We start from the raw sequence: 19,662 nt of genomic DNA on the forward strand, positions 1-19,662 counted from the left end.
TATAGATATATGTATATGTATAATTTTTCATTGAGAATAAAAATATTTATTGGTCAATTATTCTATATATATATATATATATATATATATATATATATATATATATATATATAACATGTGTAACATCTGTATTATTTTTTAAATTTCTATAACAATTTCTCGTAAAAAATTACAGAAATTTTAATGAAAGAAAAATGAATTCTTGTATATGTGTAAGTAACATAGTAAGAAACGTTTTATTTGTATGTATATAACATACTGTACATGGATAAAAATTTTTGATAAGAATAATTTTTCTCTTCCTTTTCCTTTGTGATACTAAGTACTTACGTACATATGTATGTATACATAATATATATAGTTGAAATAGTTCATAAATTACTAATGATATTCTTAAATATATATGTATATGTATATATAATTTTGAGTTGGCAGTAAAAAGATGTTTATAACTAATTTATATGAAATCTTAGTTTAAAGATATCTTGGTATAATTCAAATTAAATTCTAAAGACAATATTGAATAAATAATTGATAATGGAAAGTCAAATGCATATTAGTTTATTTCAAATATTCTAAGTTTCTTATTTCTTATCTTTTGTTAGATATAACGATAAAACTTTGTTTCAATATTAGAAACATTGTAATTTCACTAAAAATTATTTCGAAAAATATTGTCAAAGAGAGGTTATGATCTTACATCTACGAATTTTATTCGATTGCTTACAAAATGTACACAATTATTTTATGTAATAGTAGATAAAAATTTGTATGACTTCAGTGAATAATATTTCGAAACATGTCTAACAGCAAAGAAGAAAAACAGTAAGTTGTGTAAAAATATTAATAACCAATTAAAGAAAATAGAAAAATAAAAGGTCATTCACTATTACAAAAAATTTTAGGTATGGTTTAATTTTACCTAAAAAGCAACAACGTATTGCCCCGAAGGTAAACAACATATTTGGTGATAATAATGATTCGGATGAGGAAGATGGTACAGATTGGGTTAAAAAGGCTCTTCAGGCAGAGGGAGAAAAAAATAAAATAAAAAGGCAAGTAAGATTAAATATGCAAAAGGCTTTAAAAGAAGACCCAACAATATTTCAATATGATGAAGTATATGATGACATGGAAAGGACAAAAGATCAGTCCAAAACTGCAAAAGATGAAAAAAAGAAACCAAGGTATATTCAAAATCTTTTAAAAGCTGCAGAGCGAAGAAAAAAAGAACAGGAATATAGAATAGAAAGAATGGTTCAGAAAGAACGCGAAGCAGAGGGAGAAATGTATGCAGACAAAGAAAGTTTTGTTACTTCTGCTTATAGAGCAAAATTAGAAGAATTTAAGAAAATGGAAGAAGAGGAAAATAAAATGGATAAATTAGAAGCTATTGCAGATGTTAAAAAGCAACAAGATATTTCAGGATTTTATAGACATTTGTATGAACAGACTGTTGTTCAATCTTCAGAGGAATCTGGAGTTAAGAATGATACCAATGATAATAAAACTAATTTAGATAACAATTTAGAGGATATAAATAAAGAAATAAATATCAATCACAACAAAGATCAGGTAAAAAATAAAGAAATAAAAAAGAATAGACAATATAGGCAAAGAAAAATAGAAGAAGATAGTGATACAGATACTGAAATTCAACAGAAAATGGAAAATAAAGTAAAAACTCCTGCACCTGAAAAACGTAAAAATGTTGAAAGGGAATCTGAAAGAATAGAGGAACCTGATGTTAAAAAACAAAAACAACAAACTGAAAGTGCTAAACTTGAAAAAAGTTGTAATGAGACCAAAATAGAAAATCCCATAAATTCAAAGGATGTGGAAAAAATATTAGAAAATAGTAAAAATGATGAAATTGAAAAAATAAGTATTAGTGCAAAAGAAAAAATAGAAGCAGAGAAAAGAGAGAGATCTAAGATTTGGGAAAAAAGAACAGTTGGGCCTGTATTTGAAGCAGCATTGCAAAGATATTATGCTAGAAAATCTATGAGGTTATCAGTTGTATAATTTAATGTAGCTATAAAGTGTGTGTACAAGGAAGGAATTGTTTGTCTATATATCTGTGTGTTTAAGTACTAAGTAATTTCAGCAATCTTTTGTTTAGGAAAACGATTACACTATATGTATGATAAAATTTTTTTAATATAGCATTTGTAATATAAAATTGTATAGAAATTGCATTAATGATACACTGTATTCCGGAAAAACGTCTGTCTTTTCAATATTACAAAATATAAATTTCTATACATAGAAACAAATGATGGCACATTATAATTATAATATACCTCTTTAAATTCTACAATATTAACATACAGTAATGAAAACATAAATATTTTTCTTAATTTTCAAATTATTTCAAAAATTAAACTTAATTTTTGATATTTAATAAATGCTTGCAAAAATTTTTTATGATGAAGTTATAATATTAGTTATTTCACAAATGAATAATCAAAAATATTTTGTTCCTATATTACTTATTATAAATTGCATAACTTAAATATTTCATTATTAAACAAAGGTATAAGTTATATCATTCAGTTTCAATAAGATGAAATAAGCTGTGGCTCCATATGTCCACTATCACCTAAATTTCTTAGTGTTACTCTCCCATTAGATCGAATAGATACCCATGTAATACTTCCATGATTTAGACTTAAACGCAACCAACCCTCAGGTGGAAATTGCAATGCTCTGAAACACATAATAAAGAAGCATTTAATTCTATGTATTAATACGTTCGCTACCTAGCCCGCGATTTTGCTTTAAAAGTCCGATTGCACGGTATTTTCAGACTGGGCAACAAACACGTTACTATTACGCGAATATCATTTTTTATGAATAGTTACCGGCATACAAAATATCTAATAACGTTTGCATGGCAAACAAGAATAACATATGAATCCTTTCCCTGGCTGGGTTCTGGACGATGAAAATATTTTCTAAATGCAGCTTCTATTCTAGGTCCATCTTCATAAACCTAAAATATATTACATAATATTATAATATAATAGAAAAAAAATAAAAATTCCCATAATAACATAGTATACTTACAACGACTTCAGAGTTCCAAATATCAATTGGTGGATCAGGTGCAATTGGCATACCTTCACTAAGAACAGAATCTTCCTTAACAGTTATATCGTTAAGATATTTTTTTATAATTTTAGCAGTTTCTTTAGCTCTGACTATTGTTGATTGTATAATCATGGAGTATGGTAATCCTAATTCCTGTAATCTCTTTCCTGTTGCTTCAGCCTGTTGTCTGCCTTTGTAACGTATATTTTTACACAGTAAATGACAAAACTTAATATATTTATAAAATTATAAAATATTAATATATATGACATAATAATACATAAATAACATGAGAGATACCAACCAAGAGTTGTAAGTGTTCGATCTGAATCCGTTTTACCATTTGTATTATATTGCCCATGACGGATTAAAATTATGTGATGTCTAACATTTGATTGTTGTTTGTCGTTTGTAATAGATCTCTTTATACGTGACTCTTTATCACTTTCATTGTTTAATTTAGCTACATTTGCTAGCCATTCTGAATGTCGTCTACAAATAGACACAACAAATTATAAATTGAACTTTTAAATAGTAGAAATAAATTCTAAACAAAGAAAAAAAAATGTTTTACACTATCCAATGAATATGAAGTAGATGAAAATTTACAAATACTGGAATAATATTTATTTTAGCAATATACATGTATACAAAGTATATTTAGTACAGGAATTTTATTTGTGATATTTATTTAATTTGACGTAAGAAAAAGGAACGAAAGAGGGCCTTAATTATATATAATTATTAATTTGTAGAATCAATAATATTTTTATAAATAAATACAATAGCAGTAAAGAATATAACCTATCCCAATTATGATCCCATCTGCCCCAGGATGACGGAGGTATTATCCAAGATTGTTTTTCTGATGATTGAGTATGATCGTTTTCATTTGGATAAAAAAGAGCTGCACCACCTATTGCAACAAATCCACCGATCCATTTTTTAAAATTTAAACGTATAGGCATTATTGTAGTAAATTGCAGCGACTAAATTTTTTTAACGATTTAAACCAATACTGCTCATCTGTGGAACGTATTTACGCGATCGCTATCTATATACCTTCTTTTATAATAGTTATAAAAAGAGAATGTTTTGTTAAGAGGCGAGATAAGTTAAATGCTATTTCAATATCAGTGATGAGATCAGAAAGATAAAATTGGAGAATTTTCCCATACTTTGAAAATTATTTGAATAGTAACCGCTTACTGCCGCTTAAAATCATTACTTCTTGTCCGGGAAATTTGAAATGATTCCTTTGGCACTTAAATCAATTTCCCTCTTTTTTATAAAAACGACTCATTGTTGAAGTTCATATTAGGTACAAATTATATTTTAACATGAATTTAATAATTGAAATATAATTTAACTATTTTTATTCCATATAAGATTCGCGGATATACATATATAATACATACATATATATGTATATTAGATATTTGTAATTTTACAATCAGATTAAGTACATATTTTTTCAAAATATTTTCAGAGTAATAGGTGTAATACATAGTAATTATTATTATACGTAGTAATATGTAGTAATATATAGTTTTTACGTGGTATATATAAATATTTATACACTTTGCATATTTATTTGCAAATAGGATTTATATACTTTGTTTCAAAGGGAGTATCTTACCAGAGACATAAATTTTGTTTAGGTGGAGGTTTATAATAATAAGACTTATCGCAAATATAAGAATATGTATTTTTCATCAGTATTTAAATGTACTGTCCTTGATTGTTAATAATTAAAAAAGTATTTCTTAGTTTTTTATTAACAAATTATAAGCTTTCATAGATAAAATAAATGGTTAAAAATACGTTCTTGTAAAATTTATATATTAAAATGATATCAAATGTAGATAACGTAAGTGTATTTCATTAAATAAAGTGATACGCTATGGTCAATTTAGTTATGAAATAAGTTGTGGTTTCATATGTCCTGATTCACCAAACACCCATAATTTTACAATACCATCAGGGTAAATAGTAACCCATGTAATGCTAGCATGATTCAAGCTTAATCGCAACCAACTTTTGGGTGGAAATTGCAATGCTCTGAAATGAGTATCGATATTTAAGGAAAAATGTTTAATACAAGTCCGTTATAAGAGTGATTATATAAAGTAATGTACCTGCATACAAAATATCTAATAACATTTGCATGGCAAACAAGAATTGTATATGAATCATTTTTCTGACTGAAATCTGCACGATGAAAATACTTTCTAAATGCAGCCTCGATTCTAGGTCCATCTCTATAATACTGAAATGTGTTAATATTATTCAACATTATTTTAACTAAACACAATATCAAGTTTAAAAAATATATACATAGAAGTTTTAAATTCATATAAGTAGTAATATTCTTACATTTACTTCAGGTTTCCAGTTAGATGATGGAGGTTCAGGTTGAATTGGTGAACCCTCGTTAAGAATTGGATCACACTTTACCTTTATATTTTTAAGAGATTTTTCTATGATTTTAGCAGTTTCTTGAGCCCTTGTCATTGTTGAATGTACAAGCAAAGTATATGGAAAACCTAATTCTTGCAGTCGTTTTCCTGTTGCCTCAGCTTGTTGCCTACCTTAACATTTTAACAGTTTATAATTATAATAGTTCATTTTGCTATATACCGTATGTTTGGTTTATTTGCATATACACTATTATTTCTTTAACTATTGAAAATACAAAAGAATGTTTTATATGAAAGTTTGACTTCATGGGGGAAATTTAATAAACTAATTCAATGTTTTTTTTATATTCTTATTTAAAGAGATTTCAATACCAATCTAACTTTTTAAAATGGAACTGTACATCTTTTTATACAGTATTTAATGCACCTTTTAATTATCTACAAAAAATCCTTGGATCAATTTTAACTTTAATCTTGTAAAGCTTATCATATGAAAGACATGAAAAGACAACAAATGTTTTTATGTTTATGTTTTCCTTGTCTTCATACAATAAGTTTTGCATGATTAAAATTGAAACATCTTTTAAAGTAATCATTTTTGACCTAAGTACTTCTTTGTATACAATTAAAAAGATATATTGAATGTTGATTGAGTTCCATTAAAAAAACTTATATCAGCATTGAAATCTTTTTAAATAAAAATATAAAAAAAACATTGAATTAGTTTATTAAATTTCCTCCATGAAGTCTTTCATATAAAACATTCTTTTGTATTTTCAATAGTTAAGGGAATAATAACATATATACGAATAAACTAAACATGCTTTATATTGGAAATACTAACCAAGATTTGTAAGTGTCCCATCTGCATCTGTCTTAGCTTCCACATTATATTGTCCATGACGAATTAAAATTATGTGACGTGTAGCTTTCGCTGTTTTATTTATTAATTGTTCATGATATGTATTTTGATTAGATTCGTTGTCTGGTTTCATTGGTTTCACTAAACTTTTTGGATCTCTCCTATAAATAAAATCATACAAATAAAAGGACCAAAATAATGAATCAAAAGTAAATACACAAAAGCAGAATGCAATATCAATATAATATCAAATAATATAAGGAACAACAAATATTTAACACATACATTTATTTAATAAAATATCAATAAAATAATGTCAAAATCTCAAATAGAATAAAGAATTATGCATTATTTAGAAAGAAACTAACAGAAATGCTCTTAATTTTAATCTATCAACTACTTATTAAGAAAACATTTAAGTTCTTCTATTTATTTATGATACATAACAAAGGAGAAATAAAATAGAATTTTAATTGTACGCTATCATTGTATTGCGAAGCCAGTGACATTTTTATTGGTAACAATAATAACAATGAATACAACCTATCCCAGTTATAATCCCAAGATGAAGAAGATATCCTAGATTTGTCCGTATGCAATAATTTATTATTATCATTATTATGCGGATAAAAGAACATCGCACCACCTAATGCGCCAAATCCTATAACCCATTTTTTAAAACTTGGACGTACAGGCATCGCTATAATAAATTAACAATCAAATTTTTTAACTGATTTGAATCGACATTATCGGATCCAAGTATACACCGGATTATGTTGTTATAGCAACATAAAAATATATTTTTGTTCGGACAGCTTTAGGCTAAATGTACACGAGCAACATTTTCGTACGCGCGCGATTTTACTACGACCATATGTCTTTCTTTATTTTCCTATTAAGAACAACAAAGGTAGTCATATGACTACACGATATTGCACTATAAAATGTCGCTCGTGGAGTTTCCGTGTAAAGTAGCGCTATCCAGCGGTGGAGTCTTTCATGTCATTTATTTCTTTCTTCTATCATCTTTTTCTGTATTATGCCCACATTGTAATATTAAACAAGTAATTATAAAGTTAATGTTTTAGTTATTAATAACATTTTTCAAACGTCAAAATTGTAGATAACACAATCATATAAACAAGTCTAGACATATTAAAAGCACTAAAGAAACCATTTGAAAATTGAGTCGTGAAAAATCAATATGGAACATAAGAATGTTCTCGTTCTATGTAGGTGTGATATACTATGACTGTCTTAGATAAAGACAAAGACATTCTACCCACCTCTGTCTACCTTGTAAGAACGCGAACTTTGTTATCTTCCATATTGATTTTTCACAATAATCACAATTTAGTTTTCAGGTGGTTATCCCTAGCGAGTGTCGACACCTGTCTATACAGAGATGAGTTTCTATGTTCGATCATATACATATGTATATATAAGCATGATTCAGGGTAATCTCCTCACCTCAAAAAGGCAATATGTACCATCGATCACAATTTTATTTAATCTACTCTAGTTATGCGAGAGATATTCATAATTTGTAAACACTACTACACTTTATGTTAACAGTAAAAGATTCAGTCTTTATTTTTATTTACTTAAAACATATCTCAAATATATCTAATTATAATTTTATTTATTTATTATTATTAAAAATATATTTATGTTAAATATGCATAACTTTAAATAAAATTTAATTGTTTCATTAGATACTATCCTCAATTTTGTTAGGTGTGATATAATTTCTATTGATAGGAATCCATTAAAAGATTACCATCTTTATCTTTGAGACGTATTCTGCCATTTGAATATCGTGTTTCCTGTGTGCCATCAAGATAGATTAATTTAATGGTTCCATCAGGATATTCACGTCTCTAAATTTTATATAAAAGTATTAAAGTATAAATATGTATAATATAAGTATGTTTTGTATATATATGTATTTTATAAAAAGTTAAGGAATATATATTTTTGTGGAAATATTCTTGCTTGTTACCTTATGAGTACTAGTATGTATTTCACGTTGTCCATTTGGTAAAGTAAGAACTTTTTCACCATTAGTAAAAATTTGCATTAATGTTCCATCTGGTAATGTCCATTTTTCAATACCATCTGACTTTACGATTCGTACTGAACCATCTGGAAATAATACTTCTACTGTACCATCGTGCAATCTTCTTTCTACTTGACCACTAAATAATAGAAGAAGTAATATTCACTGAATAATAAATTTTTATATGCTGAAATTAAAAATTAAATAATAAAATGAAGTGATGAATAAAGCTTACTCAGAAAATTCTAAAATCTCTAAACCATCTGGCATTGTTGTGTGCCATGTATGTGTTGATGCATAAAAATATTTTATTTTTCCATCTCTATTAGTTTCACGAATATCGCCATTATAATATATTAACTTAGTTATACCTTGATCGGGAAATATCTTCTTAATATTTCCATTTGGAAATCGACATTCAATGGAACCATCAGGGTGTTCAATCTGTGTCATACCTTGTTTATCAGTACTAGTATTACTTCGGTAAGACAAAGATATATTCTCTATGTGTATATTAGGTAGTTTATCTGCTGATGCTAAATCTTTTGTATAATTTTCATTAAAACATTTATAATCATTTTGCACATGTAATTGAGTATTGTCATTAATACCATTATGATTAAAAGGTGTATCACATTCTTTATATGATTTTTTACAATTAGCTTTTGTAACATTTGTTTGACTATTTACTTTTTTCAATTCATTGTTTGAGTCTGACTTAGACTCACTTAAATTTTCAAGAGCATCAAATTTTTCTGGAATTTCTGTTAAATCTAATGTTGCTTCTTTGATTAAATTTTCATATAAATTTCGTTTTTTAACAATATCTATTATAGTTGTTTGATTTTTTGGTCGTTTATCATTCATAATATTCGTATTACTATTACAATTATATTCCTTCTTTCTTTCTATATCCTGTTCACTAGCTATACTTATTGTCTTCATTATTGGTTCTGTCAGTTTTTGATCATCATCTGATGAAGCATCATTAATTTTTTTAGATTCTTTATATTGCATGTTAATTTGTTTATTAATTTGATGAATTGCTCTTGTATTTGCAGAAGCTCCAGATCTTCCTTTGTTCCTAATATTATTTTTCTTTAATTTCTCTACTTCTTGTTTCAGTTTTGAATTTTCTAATTTTAATATTCTCATTTGACATCTATGTCTAGATTGTGCTGCATTCCATCTACTTTCCTTTATATGCATGTCCTGCACCAATTGTTCTATTTCTTGCTTCAAATTTTGGATTTCCTGTCTTTCCAATTTACTTTGTTGAGCTTTTTCTTGTGAATCTCGCATTCTATTTTCTAATGCGGACTTTTCACGTGCAAGCTTTTTCCTTTCTTCTTGTAAACGCTCTTCAACTTGTTTTTTATTTTCTGCAAAATTTTTTTCTTTTTCCGCATACTCTTTGCGTAAACTTTGATGATCTTCACGTAATTTTTTACGCTGCATAGATAAAGCTGCATTTTCTTTACGAAATATATTGATTTCCTGCTCAAGTTCCAATAAACGAGCTTTTAAAAGTTCTGATTTAAAAATAGTTTCGTTTGTTTCTTGTAAGTATTTTATATTTTCCTGATCTTCAGTTACAACTACATTATTATAATTATCTACATATTCATCTATTTTTTTGTTGTCACAAAATTTCATATTTTTTTTTAATGTTCCAATATCATAAAAGTTATCAATTTTTTGTGGTGTTAAATCATCTTGTCCACATTTATGTAAATTACTCACTTCATCATTGGAAGTTAAATCCTCAGTATCTGATAACTCTGATTCATCTTTATGACACACATTTTGGTACATATCATCTGTATTACAAGTAGAATCATTGTTCTCTGTCATATCTTTACAGGTTTGTGCCTTATGCATTTTACTTTTCATTATTACAGGAGACTGTGATACTTCAAATGGCACTGATAATGTTTGTACAGTAGATGTTTCTAGGATTGAGGAATCACTCCAAGCCTTTTCATCTGAAAAGCTTTTTGTTACTAATGATTCAGTTGATATACTTGAGGTATCTGTTAATCCAATTGTTCTGTATTCATTAAATTCAGAAAATCTAACATGAGGACTGACTTCTTTATTGTCTTCAGCAATAGGAACATCAATTCTATTTATAACATTCTGTTCATTATGTATAGATTCGATTTGATCCCTTAATGACATGTATCCATTTCTATTTGGTTTTATTCTATTGTCTTCATTAGTATTTTGCAAAAACATTATATCTTCGTGTATATCATCATGAATAATCTTTTGATTTATAAAAGGTAAGAGATCGCAGTGAGTATCAGTATCCTTATTGGACTTCATACATTTATATGCTTGATTAGATTTTACAATCAATTGTTCTTTAGGTATGTTACTTCTTGGAGTAACTTGTTTTGCATTGTGCACACTACTGCCCATTCTATATTCAGCATTTTTTATTTTAAATGGTGTTGATTGTTGTAAGAATGCAGTAACTGCACTAGATGTAGAACAGAAGCTAGAATTCTCTGCTTTTTCTTCTAACAATTCAAATATTCTTACTTCTTCTAATTCTTTCTGAGTTCCAGAATGAAAATCTGAAGTATTTAATTCAACTGCATTTTTCACTTCATTAATATCATCTTTCAAATATGTAGTTGTAGTATTAGATTTAGGCGTACTACAAATTTTTTTCTTTGGTAATGAAACATTTTTTAGACATAAATGTTTTTGAGCTACATTTATACAATGTGTCTTTTTTGATAACTGTGCATTCTTTAAATGTTGAGTTTTATTGTATTTATCTTCATTTCTAGGACATTTAGAACTAGATTGTGTATTGTTAGTAAATGATATACTATGTAATCTTGTTTTCAATGTAGAAGGTTGTAATTGTTGATTCAATTTAAATCGAGCCAAACCTTCTCCTTTTCTTAAAAATGGCCTTTTTATTTTATTCCCTGAACTAGCACTAGACTTTTTTCCAGGAGGTTCATTTTCACTGTCTTTCAATCTTTCTTCAAGCAATGTATGAAAATCCTTTTTCGGAGAAAATATTGGTACATCATCAATAGAAATGTGATGAACAACTATTTTATCAGGTGGTAATGGTGCTACTCCATCCATAATAAATTGTTCTAGTTGTTTTTCTTCTTCTATGTCATTTTTTATACCAGTTTTATCCTTTGACTGTTTTCTTATATGGCTTTCAATGTTAATTACATCTTTAATGAATCTTTGTGTCGGTGACTTTTGTCGTGAAATTATGTTTTCAAAATTGCCACTTATATTTTGATTAATGCATGAGTCATTCTTATTTATTGCTTGTGTATAATTTTCTTTCGTCTGTGGTTTATTATGTAACATAATTAGATTTTTATTATTAATTCCAGTATTTTTATCAGATTCATTTGAATTATTTATATCTAATATATCTTTATCCAGATCAAGTTCTTGTATTGATAATTCAAGTGCTTTATACATACAATCTTGTTTCTGAGTTAACATCTGTCTTTGTATCTCTTGCTGTTTCAACAATCGTTCTTGTTGTTCTAACTGCCACTGCCTCAGTTTTTGTAAACGTTTAACTACAGTTGCTTCTAAGTCCATTTTTTGAATGGGCATGGAATGTATAATAATTTTAATATGTAAATTTCATTTATAATATAGTTATATATTAAAGAAGTATAAACACTCCAATGATTTACATACATAAATATATATATTAACACATACAAACGGAAAAATGTAAATTATATTATGACATTTTTAAGGATATAACATTATTAGTCTCATGTGACATTATTAAATTCTTTTGATATGTATAAAATTTTTAAATTCATTTTAACAAAAAATATTATTTTATTTCTTATTCAAAATTCTAACTATGAATTACTGAAAATTATTAAAAAGTTTTAAATAATCTTAAAACACACACATACACATAAACAAACATGTAGGTATGTACGTGTATATATTATCACGAAAAGTATTAATTGATCATTTAAAATTAACATACTTATATTTTCACCTTTAAAGAAAGAAAAGTTACAAAAGCGATAAAAGATACGTTATAAATTAAATTTGTCAAATTCATAATATGTTTTTAAATAAATACAGAAATACTTCTTCCGCTACAAAACCCGACTGACAGTTTAAAAGTAATATGCATATATATGTATGCGGATATCATACATTTGAATTCATAACGTTATAAGACAGTTACCTAACACTGACTACTGAATACAAGCATGCGATTGGTTACTCGTACAAATGTTTCTTTCATAATGGAAAAAGGGCCACGAAACTGTCTTCCAATGCAACCATTAAGTAGTAAAGTAAGTAGGTAATAAAGTTTTCAATATTATACATCTTTTTTATATTTGGAATCATTTAGAAGTAATAAATTATCAACAATAATTCATTAATATAAATAGAAAGTATTTATTGAATTAAATTACACTATGTAAAATAACTTTTCATTGTCATTTTTATTATAAAAATAGAAAAATAAAATTAAGATGTAAATATAAATATATGAATTTTCCACACAATGAAAAGAAATTACTATGTAACTATATACATATATAAGAGTATCATGCAATATTACATAAATTTATTGTACTTATAAAATTATTACACATCAATTTCATCTTTATTGTAAAATTTTATTCTGATGTGTAATATAACTTTTAAGTTATGATGCAATACATTTTAAAATTGTTAATCTTTTTGTTGTATTAAAGTAATTTAATTAATATTAAATTTTGTAAGAGTAAAATGTGTATTACAAATTATAATTTTGGAAACGATAAAACAATTTTAAAAAATTCCATTCCGTATATTTTATGTAAGATTATTTTGTACATCTGGTGTAATACAATAATGTGAAATTTAACAACATAGTTGTCTACATTTGATGCTACCAAGTAAATGCATTAAAATGTTTTAATATAAGACAATTTAAATAATAAAATTAATTATAATAAAATGAGAAATAAACATGAAAATTCAAATGTTAATATATTTCAATCTTTTGTTCATTTTCGTGTAACAAACATGTATTTACTTATCAAATACATCGGAATATTAACAATTAAACGGTTTTCTTACAGCAAAACGTTTTAAAAATGATATTAATTTATAAAATTTTCAGTCAATATGTTACATAGTTAACTGTAATTTTTTATCAACAAGTAATTCAACATTTTTTTCTATAGTTTTATTAAAATGATAATACAGATATACAAAATGTTTCGTACTATGTGAGTATATTAGAGAAGTAAATTGAGAACACAAAAATAGTTCATATGTTTATCTGAATTTTTGTTTTTCCATTTTTATATCCTCAACTCAACTCTGCAATACTGTCACATATGAACACTCTGTGTATATATTATATACATACACACATATATGCATGTATATAAAGTCGTAATACTTTGTAAAAAAATACTTATATATTTACTGAAATATTTTATTGTAAAATTAATGCAATTATTTTTTAGTAATTTTATTATTGATATAATTAAATGATAGGTTTTCTAACAGATTTTATGATAAATTTATAAGAAATAGTCAACACACTCAAATATTTTATGAACTAAATTTGTGATCACCTTTAATTTATAAATTCATGCAATAAGCTCGCAATATTAAGCAAGAAGTAAAATTTTCTTCACTGAACATAAAATGTGAAGAAGTCTATACTACAGTTGTAAATGTCTGCTCAATTGTTAGTATCCGTAAGTATTTATAGACATTTATTAATTAATTAAACACGAAAAGCAATATTAAATATAATTAAGAAATATTCATTATATGGAAATATAATTCTGCTATGTGTTTTAAAAATAATATACTTGTTTATGTGCTTAATTACGGAAAGTGAAAATTAGTCTGTAAGTATACGACGATATTTTCTATTAGGAGGAAACACTTCTTCGTCTTCGTCCTTGTCACCCGAAAGAAAAGGATCGTCATATGCGTAATTTGGTGCCCATTTTAATAATAATTTTTCAAAAAATTCTTCTAAATTACGTGCTTCTTGATACACTTGTGATTCAACCTAAATAAAAAAAAGTATATGATTATATGAAATGTATGAATGTTTTTATAACAATTTTGTATCATATTTTATATGATATAAATTCTTCAATAGAGAACTTACAGGATTATAAGTAAAAGCATTTTTAAACATCAACCTGATGTCTGCCATTACTTGTCTTAAATCTGTGTAATGTTCTGCATGCTCAGGTTTTAATTTATCTCTAATTACATCTAGTGCAATTGGCTTTTTTATGATACGATGATAATCAACTATCTGTTAATTATAAATGAAATAATAACTGTTATGTTCCTTCAATATATTTTATATACTTTTTAAATTTGCATAGAATAAATTTACCTCACTAGATACTATTTCACGGAAAGGTAAGCTTTGCTCATATTGACAATAAAGTTCTAACACAATTCTTTGTGCAATTCGTAATTCTTTTGCACTCATTGTGTTTGGTCTTTTTTCTCCTGGTGGGTCATCTGAGCAGTCTAGTACATTAGTACATAACATACACTGCCATGTTTCACTTTCACTATTGCACAACAAAATTTGACATTAGCTATTAAACATAAATATTATTACACTATATTATTCGTACACTTACTCAGGAAACGATTTTAAACTAGGAATATGACAATATAAGTGGAAGACTTTTGGGCATTTATCACAACATAATACTGCATCTCCTCCATCCATGCATACTGCACACCAGTCTTCATTTGGATCATCCTTTGCCATGGATGCTGCAGCATTTTTTGAATTATCTATTGGACACATAATTGTACATATATACTTATACTTTATACATACAAAATACATATTTAACCAATATTTTGAATAACAATTACATATTTTTATTATTTCAATTAAATTACCTGATGAATTCTCAGCCATTGGATTCAACCCTTCATCGGTTGAACTATCTACTTGGGCCGAATCTAATTGGTTTCGTTGAGCTTCTGGTATTACTACAATTCCATTGCTATCTAATTTTGCGATAGTAAGCATTAGATCATTCAAAGATTTTTGGCAAAATTTGTCTAAACTTTTTTCAGTTTCATCTGATTTTCCAGGAGGCACAGGACTAGGCGTTTTAGGTACTGACGAACTAACTGTATGACCAACAGACACTGAACTTTGTGACTGAGGTGGAGTATCAGAAGCAGTAGTCGTCTGTGTATTATATTTTTGATTTACATTTGATTGTTGATTTTTTAACGTTATCTTGTAGGTATCATTAGTAGGAACTGACATGGAAGGTGTATTTGATTGATGGCGGGAAGTATAAAAAGGAAGACAGGGATTGACATTTTGAGGTATATGCCAACGAGCTGTAGGTGGTTGTTGCATAGGATAATTTATATGTTGTGCGGATGGAGAAGTTGGATTACATTGCTGAAGTCTTATACCAGATACCATGGATGTATTTGTTGGTTGATATGCAGGTGGTGGTACTGGTCGTTGGGAATTATTTGGAGGATATCTATAAGGTGGCAATCGATATGATACATGATTTGTAGAAGATCGGAAAGGTGGTGGATTATGTGCAAGAAGTCCACGTAAACTTGTATTCTGACCAAGTTGATCTATGTGAACTTGTTGATGAGGATGCGTGGACGATGTTACTTGTTGATGGCAGCTTCCCAAAGGACGTTGTTGCATCATCATTGGTTGTTGTAATCTGTTATTGAAATTAACTGGATATGGTACACGAGGTTGATGTGCTTGTGGTGATGACCGAGGTGGCATGTTATTCATAGGATAATGTTGCATATAATTTTGCGACTGTGTTTGTTGCTGCTGTTGAGATGCTATATGAAGAGGCACTTGTTGATAGGAATTTTGTTGCATACTATTAGATTGTTGTGTAGCAACAGGTAATTGTGCAGCTATGGAAGAACCATCCATATGTACATTTGACAAATTAGTTGTTTGCTTTTGATCTGTCTGTGATTCATTATATGGCATAGATGGTGTTGTATTTACTCCACCCAGTGGAGATATTGAAGGATATACTCTACCATCCACTACTATTCCTCCAATAGATGAAACCACTAAAATTAAGAAAGAAAAGAAAAAAAATATTTAATATTATACAAACCAAATATTTATTAGATGACTAATTTTAAAAAAAAAGGAAATCAGTTTTGCTTGTAGCAATAAAACTACCTATTTAATAACATATAATTAAGCACCTATTATTATTAATTTAACCTTTTATCAAATCTGGTACTTTCTCCAAGGACAAATTTATTCTAACTGGTATTTCTGGATTTGGAATGTCAGCTCGTCTACTTTTTATTCTTTGTAAATGACTTGTAACAGATCTGCAAAAAAAATTATGGAATATTTATATTTATTATATTTATATACATATATTTAGTATTTCAAATACATACTTTTTGCTATAAAGTAATTCCATATCTGAACCTTTTTTTAAGGCATGAGTTACAAATTGGATACAATGATCAGTAAGCTTAGATAATTGATCTAAAGCAACTTTTTTCTCATTTAATGTGTTTTGTTTCTGATCACAAACTTCATTTAGACGCATAACTAATTGTTTTCCTCGTGTATTAATTGCATTTGTTAACCTGTGTGAAAAAATATTACATAAGTTAAATAATTTTGTTTCACTTAAACTTGAAATATAAAATTTACAATAACTTACTGCACCACCATTTGTGTTATGTCTTGCACTAAATTTTTCTTTTTTTCTAAAATAAGAACTTGTCTGTCTTCTATAACTTTCATTGCACTTTTTAATAAAACTCGTTTATAACTGCAAAACAGAGATTTTAAACATAACATAAAAAAGTTAATTTTAATATTTATAGAAAATATATAAATAAAAAAAGTACAAATACAGAAGAATTACCTCACTTCTTTAAGTAAAGTTGACACTGAAGCACGGGTTTCAGTAGCAATTTCATGAATAAATTTGTACTTATGATCTCTGTGTTCACTTAGCTGACAATCTCTACAAGTAAGTTTATCACATGTTTGACAAAATAAAGATAATTGTTCATGTGGATGAATTGTACAAAATAAATAGCCAGGTATTTTTTTGTTGCTTTTTTTAACATTATCTCTATCATTGGCAACTTCATCCTTTGGTTTAATTGTGTGATCCTTTGTTATTTTTAATCTCTGATGTGCCTTTAAGAAACACAAATTCAAAATAATTGTCGTTATTTCTAAAGAAATATATTTAATAAAAATACTACTGAGTAATATTTTCATTACCATAACACAGTTTTGACATATAAATTCTTCACATTCTACACACCAACTTGTGGCATTGGCATTATCATGACAGCTAGTACATTTTTTTTCTTCTTCTGTTTCTTTAGATTCATCATCAGTACCTGGACTATTATCCTCTTCTATAAATTTTGATAGGAATCGATTTTCGATTAAGTTTTCTGCCTGTGTGGTGACATTACATATCTGACAAGCAATTACATTACTTTCCACTGCAATGACATATATGTTTTAAAGTCATGGCTTAATTATTATATGATATAATACACTTATATATAAAAACATAAATATTTTATAAATTATATTAATATCAAATGACCATTTTGAATCATAAAGATACTACTAAAAATTTATTCAAATAAACATAAGACTTATTTCATGCTGTTTCTGTCGTTTAATATAAATAAGATGTTCTGATATTTATGAATATTATTATACAGATTATTAAATAGTATTGAGGCAGATATAATTTGATGCTATTAATTTTTCAAGGATCAATTACAATACTTAAATGGAATCATATATTTCTTAATACATTAATCGATATAGCTCAAATACTAGTACCATTTTACAATATTATAATTAATATATGTCCTAAAGTAATGTATTCTTAATATATCATAAACAGCTTAAAACTTTTTCTACATGTAATATTGCTACATCAATTAATGCATTTAAAAAATTAATGCATTAAGCTAATCTTCATATATCCTTTATATCCACCCATAGAAAAGCTAATGATGTTAAATAATATTCTTTTTGATCCCAGTCAATTTCTATTTGGGAAATTTTTTTATATAGCAAGTAATTTACAAGATATTTGAAATCATTAAGCTAGAAGGTTCACTCTATAGATGTTAAGAAGAAAAACTCGCGGAATCAAAATTTAATAAAGTTGCAAAATGTAGACGTATAACATAGCCTTACACAGAACATCCACGTCGACCGATGTGTTGTGATCACTGAGTTTACTATTAACACATGTCGAACATGCTGCATGTAAACATTCTAAAAGTTTTGGATCATCACCGAAAGTAAATGTCTTTCCACAGAACACACATTTCGATAAAAATGCACGTGTCTCATTTTCTTGGCCCTCAGTTGTACACTCGATACGCTGTTCGCACTCTTCCTCAATGCAAACGCCCTGCACTTGAGATTGTTGCATATCTTGCTTCGCGCCAGTTTGATCAAGTGGCTCTTCTTTAATCGTTGCTATAGGACCGGTTGTTAACAACTCATTCGTCCGAGTTTCCATTTTAAAATTATCAAAGTATGAACGTGGCTACACAGAAGAATCGTTTTTATATCTTATGAAAATATATCTTTCTTGAACCATGTAGCGCCATGGTCCACCATGCTACATATTCCACACTACATACTCCACACTCCACTTTGATTGCAATTACTATAGTTAGGCAAGAAATTCGATGCAACGTATAATGGCGCCCTCTGAAATAGGGATTTTGATATTTCTAGATATTTTGGTAATTTTAATAATAAATCAAATATCTTTTTAATATTAAGGAAAGAAATTAATAAAAATTTTGTAGTATAATGAACTATTGTATAGAATTTCTCTTTTATTAATTAATTATTTATTTAAACAATAGAATATATATTTATACTATTATGTTATCGCGTGAACATAACTTTAATTACCTGTCTCGAATATAGCTTTAGTATGGGCTTAATCTAGGAAGATCGACATATACATGTGGAACGTAATTTGAATTGTTAATTTTAATCGTCGTGTATGTCTAAAAGACAAAATGTATCTAGAAACTGTATAAAGAATTGATGCGTAGTACGACGATGGGAAAGTTAAAATTTGGGAACAAAAATACTTTATTTAGCGAACTTGAGAAATTTTGTTAAGAATCGCAATCAATTGACAGCTTCAGTTAAAGTCACGCAGGCT

The 19,662-nt window shown here is 27.2% G+C and overlaps 5 protein-coding genes and 2 long non-coding RNA genes across 10 annotated transcripts; 3 read left to right on the forward strand and 4 right to left on the reverse strand.

The window, feature by feature from the left end:
- Positions 1-216: 216 nt before the first annotated feature.
- Positions 217-2,276, forward strand: LOC117213826 (nuclear speckle splicing regulatory protein 1). Its single transcript, XM_033459520.1, has 3 exons — positions 217-338; positions 606-825; positions 906-2,276. The coding sequence occupies exons 2-3, from the start codon at positions 800-802 to the stop codon at positions 2,023-2,025; spliced, it is 1,146 nt and encodes a 381-aa protein (XP_033315411.1). The 5' UTR covers positions 217-338; positions 606-799; the 3' UTR covers positions 2,026-2,276.
- Positions 2,004-4,207, reverse strand: LOC117213827 (serine/threonine-protein phosphatase PGAM5, mitochondrial-like). Its single transcript, XM_033459521.1, has 5 exons — positions 3,898-4,207; positions 3,398-3,585; positions 3,070-3,284; positions 2,865-2,995; positions 2,004-2,709 (listed from the first exon to the last, which is right to left on the reverse strand). The coding sequence occupies exons 1-5, from the start codon at positions 4,059-4,061 to the stop codon at positions 2,559-2,561; spliced, it is 849 nt and encodes a 282-aa protein (XP_033315412.1). The 5' UTR covers positions 4,062-4,207; the 3' UTR covers positions 2,004-2,558.
- Positions 4,208-4,902: 695 nt separating this feature from the next.
- On the reverse strand, positions 4,903-7,409 carry LOC117213828 (serine/threonine-protein phosphatase PGAM5, mitochondrial-like). The gene is made up of 5 exons (XM_033459523.1): positions 6,919-7,409; positions 6,358-6,536; positions 5,470-5,684; positions 5,232-5,362; positions 4,903-5,154 (listed from the first exon to the last, which is right to left on the reverse strand). Exons 1-5 carry the CDS (start codon positions 7,071-7,073, stop codon positions 5,010-5,012), a joined length of 825 nt encoding a protein of 274 aa, XP_033315414.1. The 5' UTR covers positions 7,074-7,409; the 3' UTR covers positions 4,903-5,009.
- LOC117213830 lies at positions 7,408-8,016 on the forward strand. Its single transcript, XR_004488730.1, has 2 exons — positions 7,408-7,674; positions 7,740-8,016. It is a non-coding gene; the product is annotated as an uncharacterized LOC117213830 (long non-coding RNA).
- On the reverse strand, positions 7,995-12,234 carry LOC117213823 (centromere protein J). 3 transcript variants are annotated; one of them, XM_033459515.1, is made up of 3 exons: positions 8,670-12,234; positions 8,378-8,573; positions 7,995-8,255 (listed from the first exon to the last, which is right to left on the reverse strand). In XM_033459515.1, exons 1-3 carry the CDS (start codon positions 12,041-12,043, stop codon positions 8,127-8,129), a joined length of 3,699 nt encoding a protein of 1,232 aa, XP_033315406.1. In that variant the 5' UTR covers positions 12,044-12,234; the 3' UTR covers positions 7,995-8,126. The 3 variants fall into 3 exon arrangements, 2 of the variants coding, with proteins under 2 accessions (XP_033315406.1, XP_033315407.1); XR_004488728.1 differs by having other exon boundaries at positions 8,156-8,255; positions 8,378-8,520; XM_033459516.1 differs by lacking the exon at positions 7,995-8,255 and having other exon boundaries at positions 8,431-8,599.
- Positions 12,235-12,551: 317 nt separating this feature from the next.
- On the forward strand, positions 12,552-15,845 carry LOC117213829. The gene is made up of 4 exons (XR_004488729.1): positions 12,552-12,756; positions 15,368-15,477; positions 15,551-15,625; positions 15,709-15,845. It is a non-coding gene; the product is annotated as an uncharacterized LOC117213829 (long non-coding RNA).
- LOC117213824 (E3 ubiquitin-protein ligase TRIM33) lies at positions 14,313-19,497 on the reverse strand. 2 transcript variants are annotated; one of them, XM_033459518.1, is made up of 12 exons: positions 19,404-19,497; positions 18,669-19,193; positions 17,724-17,953; positions 17,356-17,636; positions 17,149-17,259; positions 16,877-17,071; positions 16,692-16,804; positions 15,353-16,531; positions 15,082-15,220; positions 14,826-15,009; positions 14,589-14,741; positions 14,313-14,486 (listed from the first exon to the last, which is right to left on the reverse strand). In XM_033459518.1, exons 2-12 carry the CDS (start codon positions 18,997-18,999, stop codon positions 14,313-14,315), a joined length of 3,090 nt encoding a protein of 1,029 aa, XP_033315409.1. In that variant the 5' UTR covers positions 19,000-19,193; positions 19,404-19,497. The 2 variants fall into 2 exon arrangements, with proteins under 2 accessions (XP_033315409.1, XP_033315408.1); XM_033459517.1 differs by having other exon boundaries at positions 15,082-15,241; positions 19,404-19,495.
- Positions 19,498-19,662: the final 165 nt, after the last annotated feature.

Source organism: Bombus bifarius, unplaced genomic scaffold (assembly GCF_011952205.1).
Source record: "Bombus bifarius isolate JDL3187 unplaced genomic scaffold, Bbif_JDL3187 scf7180000009125, whole genome shotgun sequence".
Taxonomy (NCBI): domain Eukaryota; kingdom Metazoa; phylum Arthropoda; class Insecta; order Hymenoptera; family Apidae; genus Bombus; species Bombus bifarius.

What these genes read in the sequence shown, in the direction of transcription:
- LOC117213824 (XM_033459517.1), bottom strand. Translation starts at nt 18,999, where the DNA reads ATGGAAACTCGGACGAATGAGTTGTTAACAACCGGTCCTATAGCAACG. An exon ending in ACTTTACTTAAAGAAGTGAG is followed by an intron (nt 17,260 to 17,355) that starts GTAATTCTTCTG and finishes TCTGTTTTGCAG; the next exon opens with TTATAAACGAGTTTTATTAA. An exon ending in ATAACACAAATGGTGGTGCA is followed by an intron (nt 17,072 to 17,148) that starts GTAAGTTATTGT and finishes TTTTTCACACAG; the next exon opens with GTTAACAAATGCAATTAATA.
- LOC117213826 (XM_033459520.1), top strand. Translation starts at nt 800, where the DNA reads ATGTCTAACAGCAAAGAAGAAAAACA. An exon ending in AACAGCAAAGAAGAAAAACA is followed by an intron (nt 826 to 905) that starts GTAAGTTGTGTA and finishes AAAAAATTTTAG; the next exon opens with GTATGGTTTAATTTTACCTA.
- LOC117213827 (XM_033459521.1), bottom strand. Translation starts at nt 4,061, where the DNA reads ATGCCTATACGTTTAAATTTTAAAAAATGGATCGGTGGATTTGTTGCA. An exon ending in TGGGATCATAATTGGGATAG is followed by an intron (nt 3,586 to 3,897) that starts GTTATATTCTTT and finishes GTCTATTTGTAG; the next exon opens with ACGACATTCAGAATGGCTAG. An exon ending in TCGAACACTTACAACTCTTG is followed by an intron (nt 3,285 to 3,397) that starts GTTGGTATCTCT and finishes TACGTTACAAAG; the next exon opens with GCAGACAACAGGCTGAAGCA.
- LOC117213823 (XM_033459515.1), bottom strand. Translation starts at nt 12,043, where the DNA reads ATGCCCATTCAAAAAATGGACTTAGAAGCAACTGTAGTTAAACGTTTA. An exon ending in GAGATTTTAGAATTTTCTGA is followed by an intron (nt 8,574 to 8,669) that starts GTAAGCTTTATT and finishes TCTATTATTTAG; the next exon opens with TGGTCAAGTAGAAAGAAGAT. An exon ending in TACATACTAGTACTCATAAG is followed by an intron (nt 8,256 to 8,377) that starts GTAACAAGCAAG and finishes TATAAAATTTAG; the next exon opens with AGACGTGAATATCCTGATGG.
- LOC117213828 (XM_033459523.1), bottom strand. Translation starts at nt 7,073, where the DNA reads ATGCCTGTACGTCCAAGTTTTAAAAAATGGGTTATAGGATTTGGCGCA. An exon ending in TGGGACACTTACAAATCTTG is followed by an intron (nt 5,685 to 6,357) that starts GTTAGTATTTCC and finishes TAAAATGTTAAG; the next exon opens with GTAGGCAACAAGCTGAGGCA. An exon ending in ATTAGATATTTTGTATGCAG is followed by an intron (nt 5,155 to 5,231) that starts GTACATTACTTT and finishes TACTCATTTCAG; the next exon opens with AGCATTGCAATTTCCACCCA.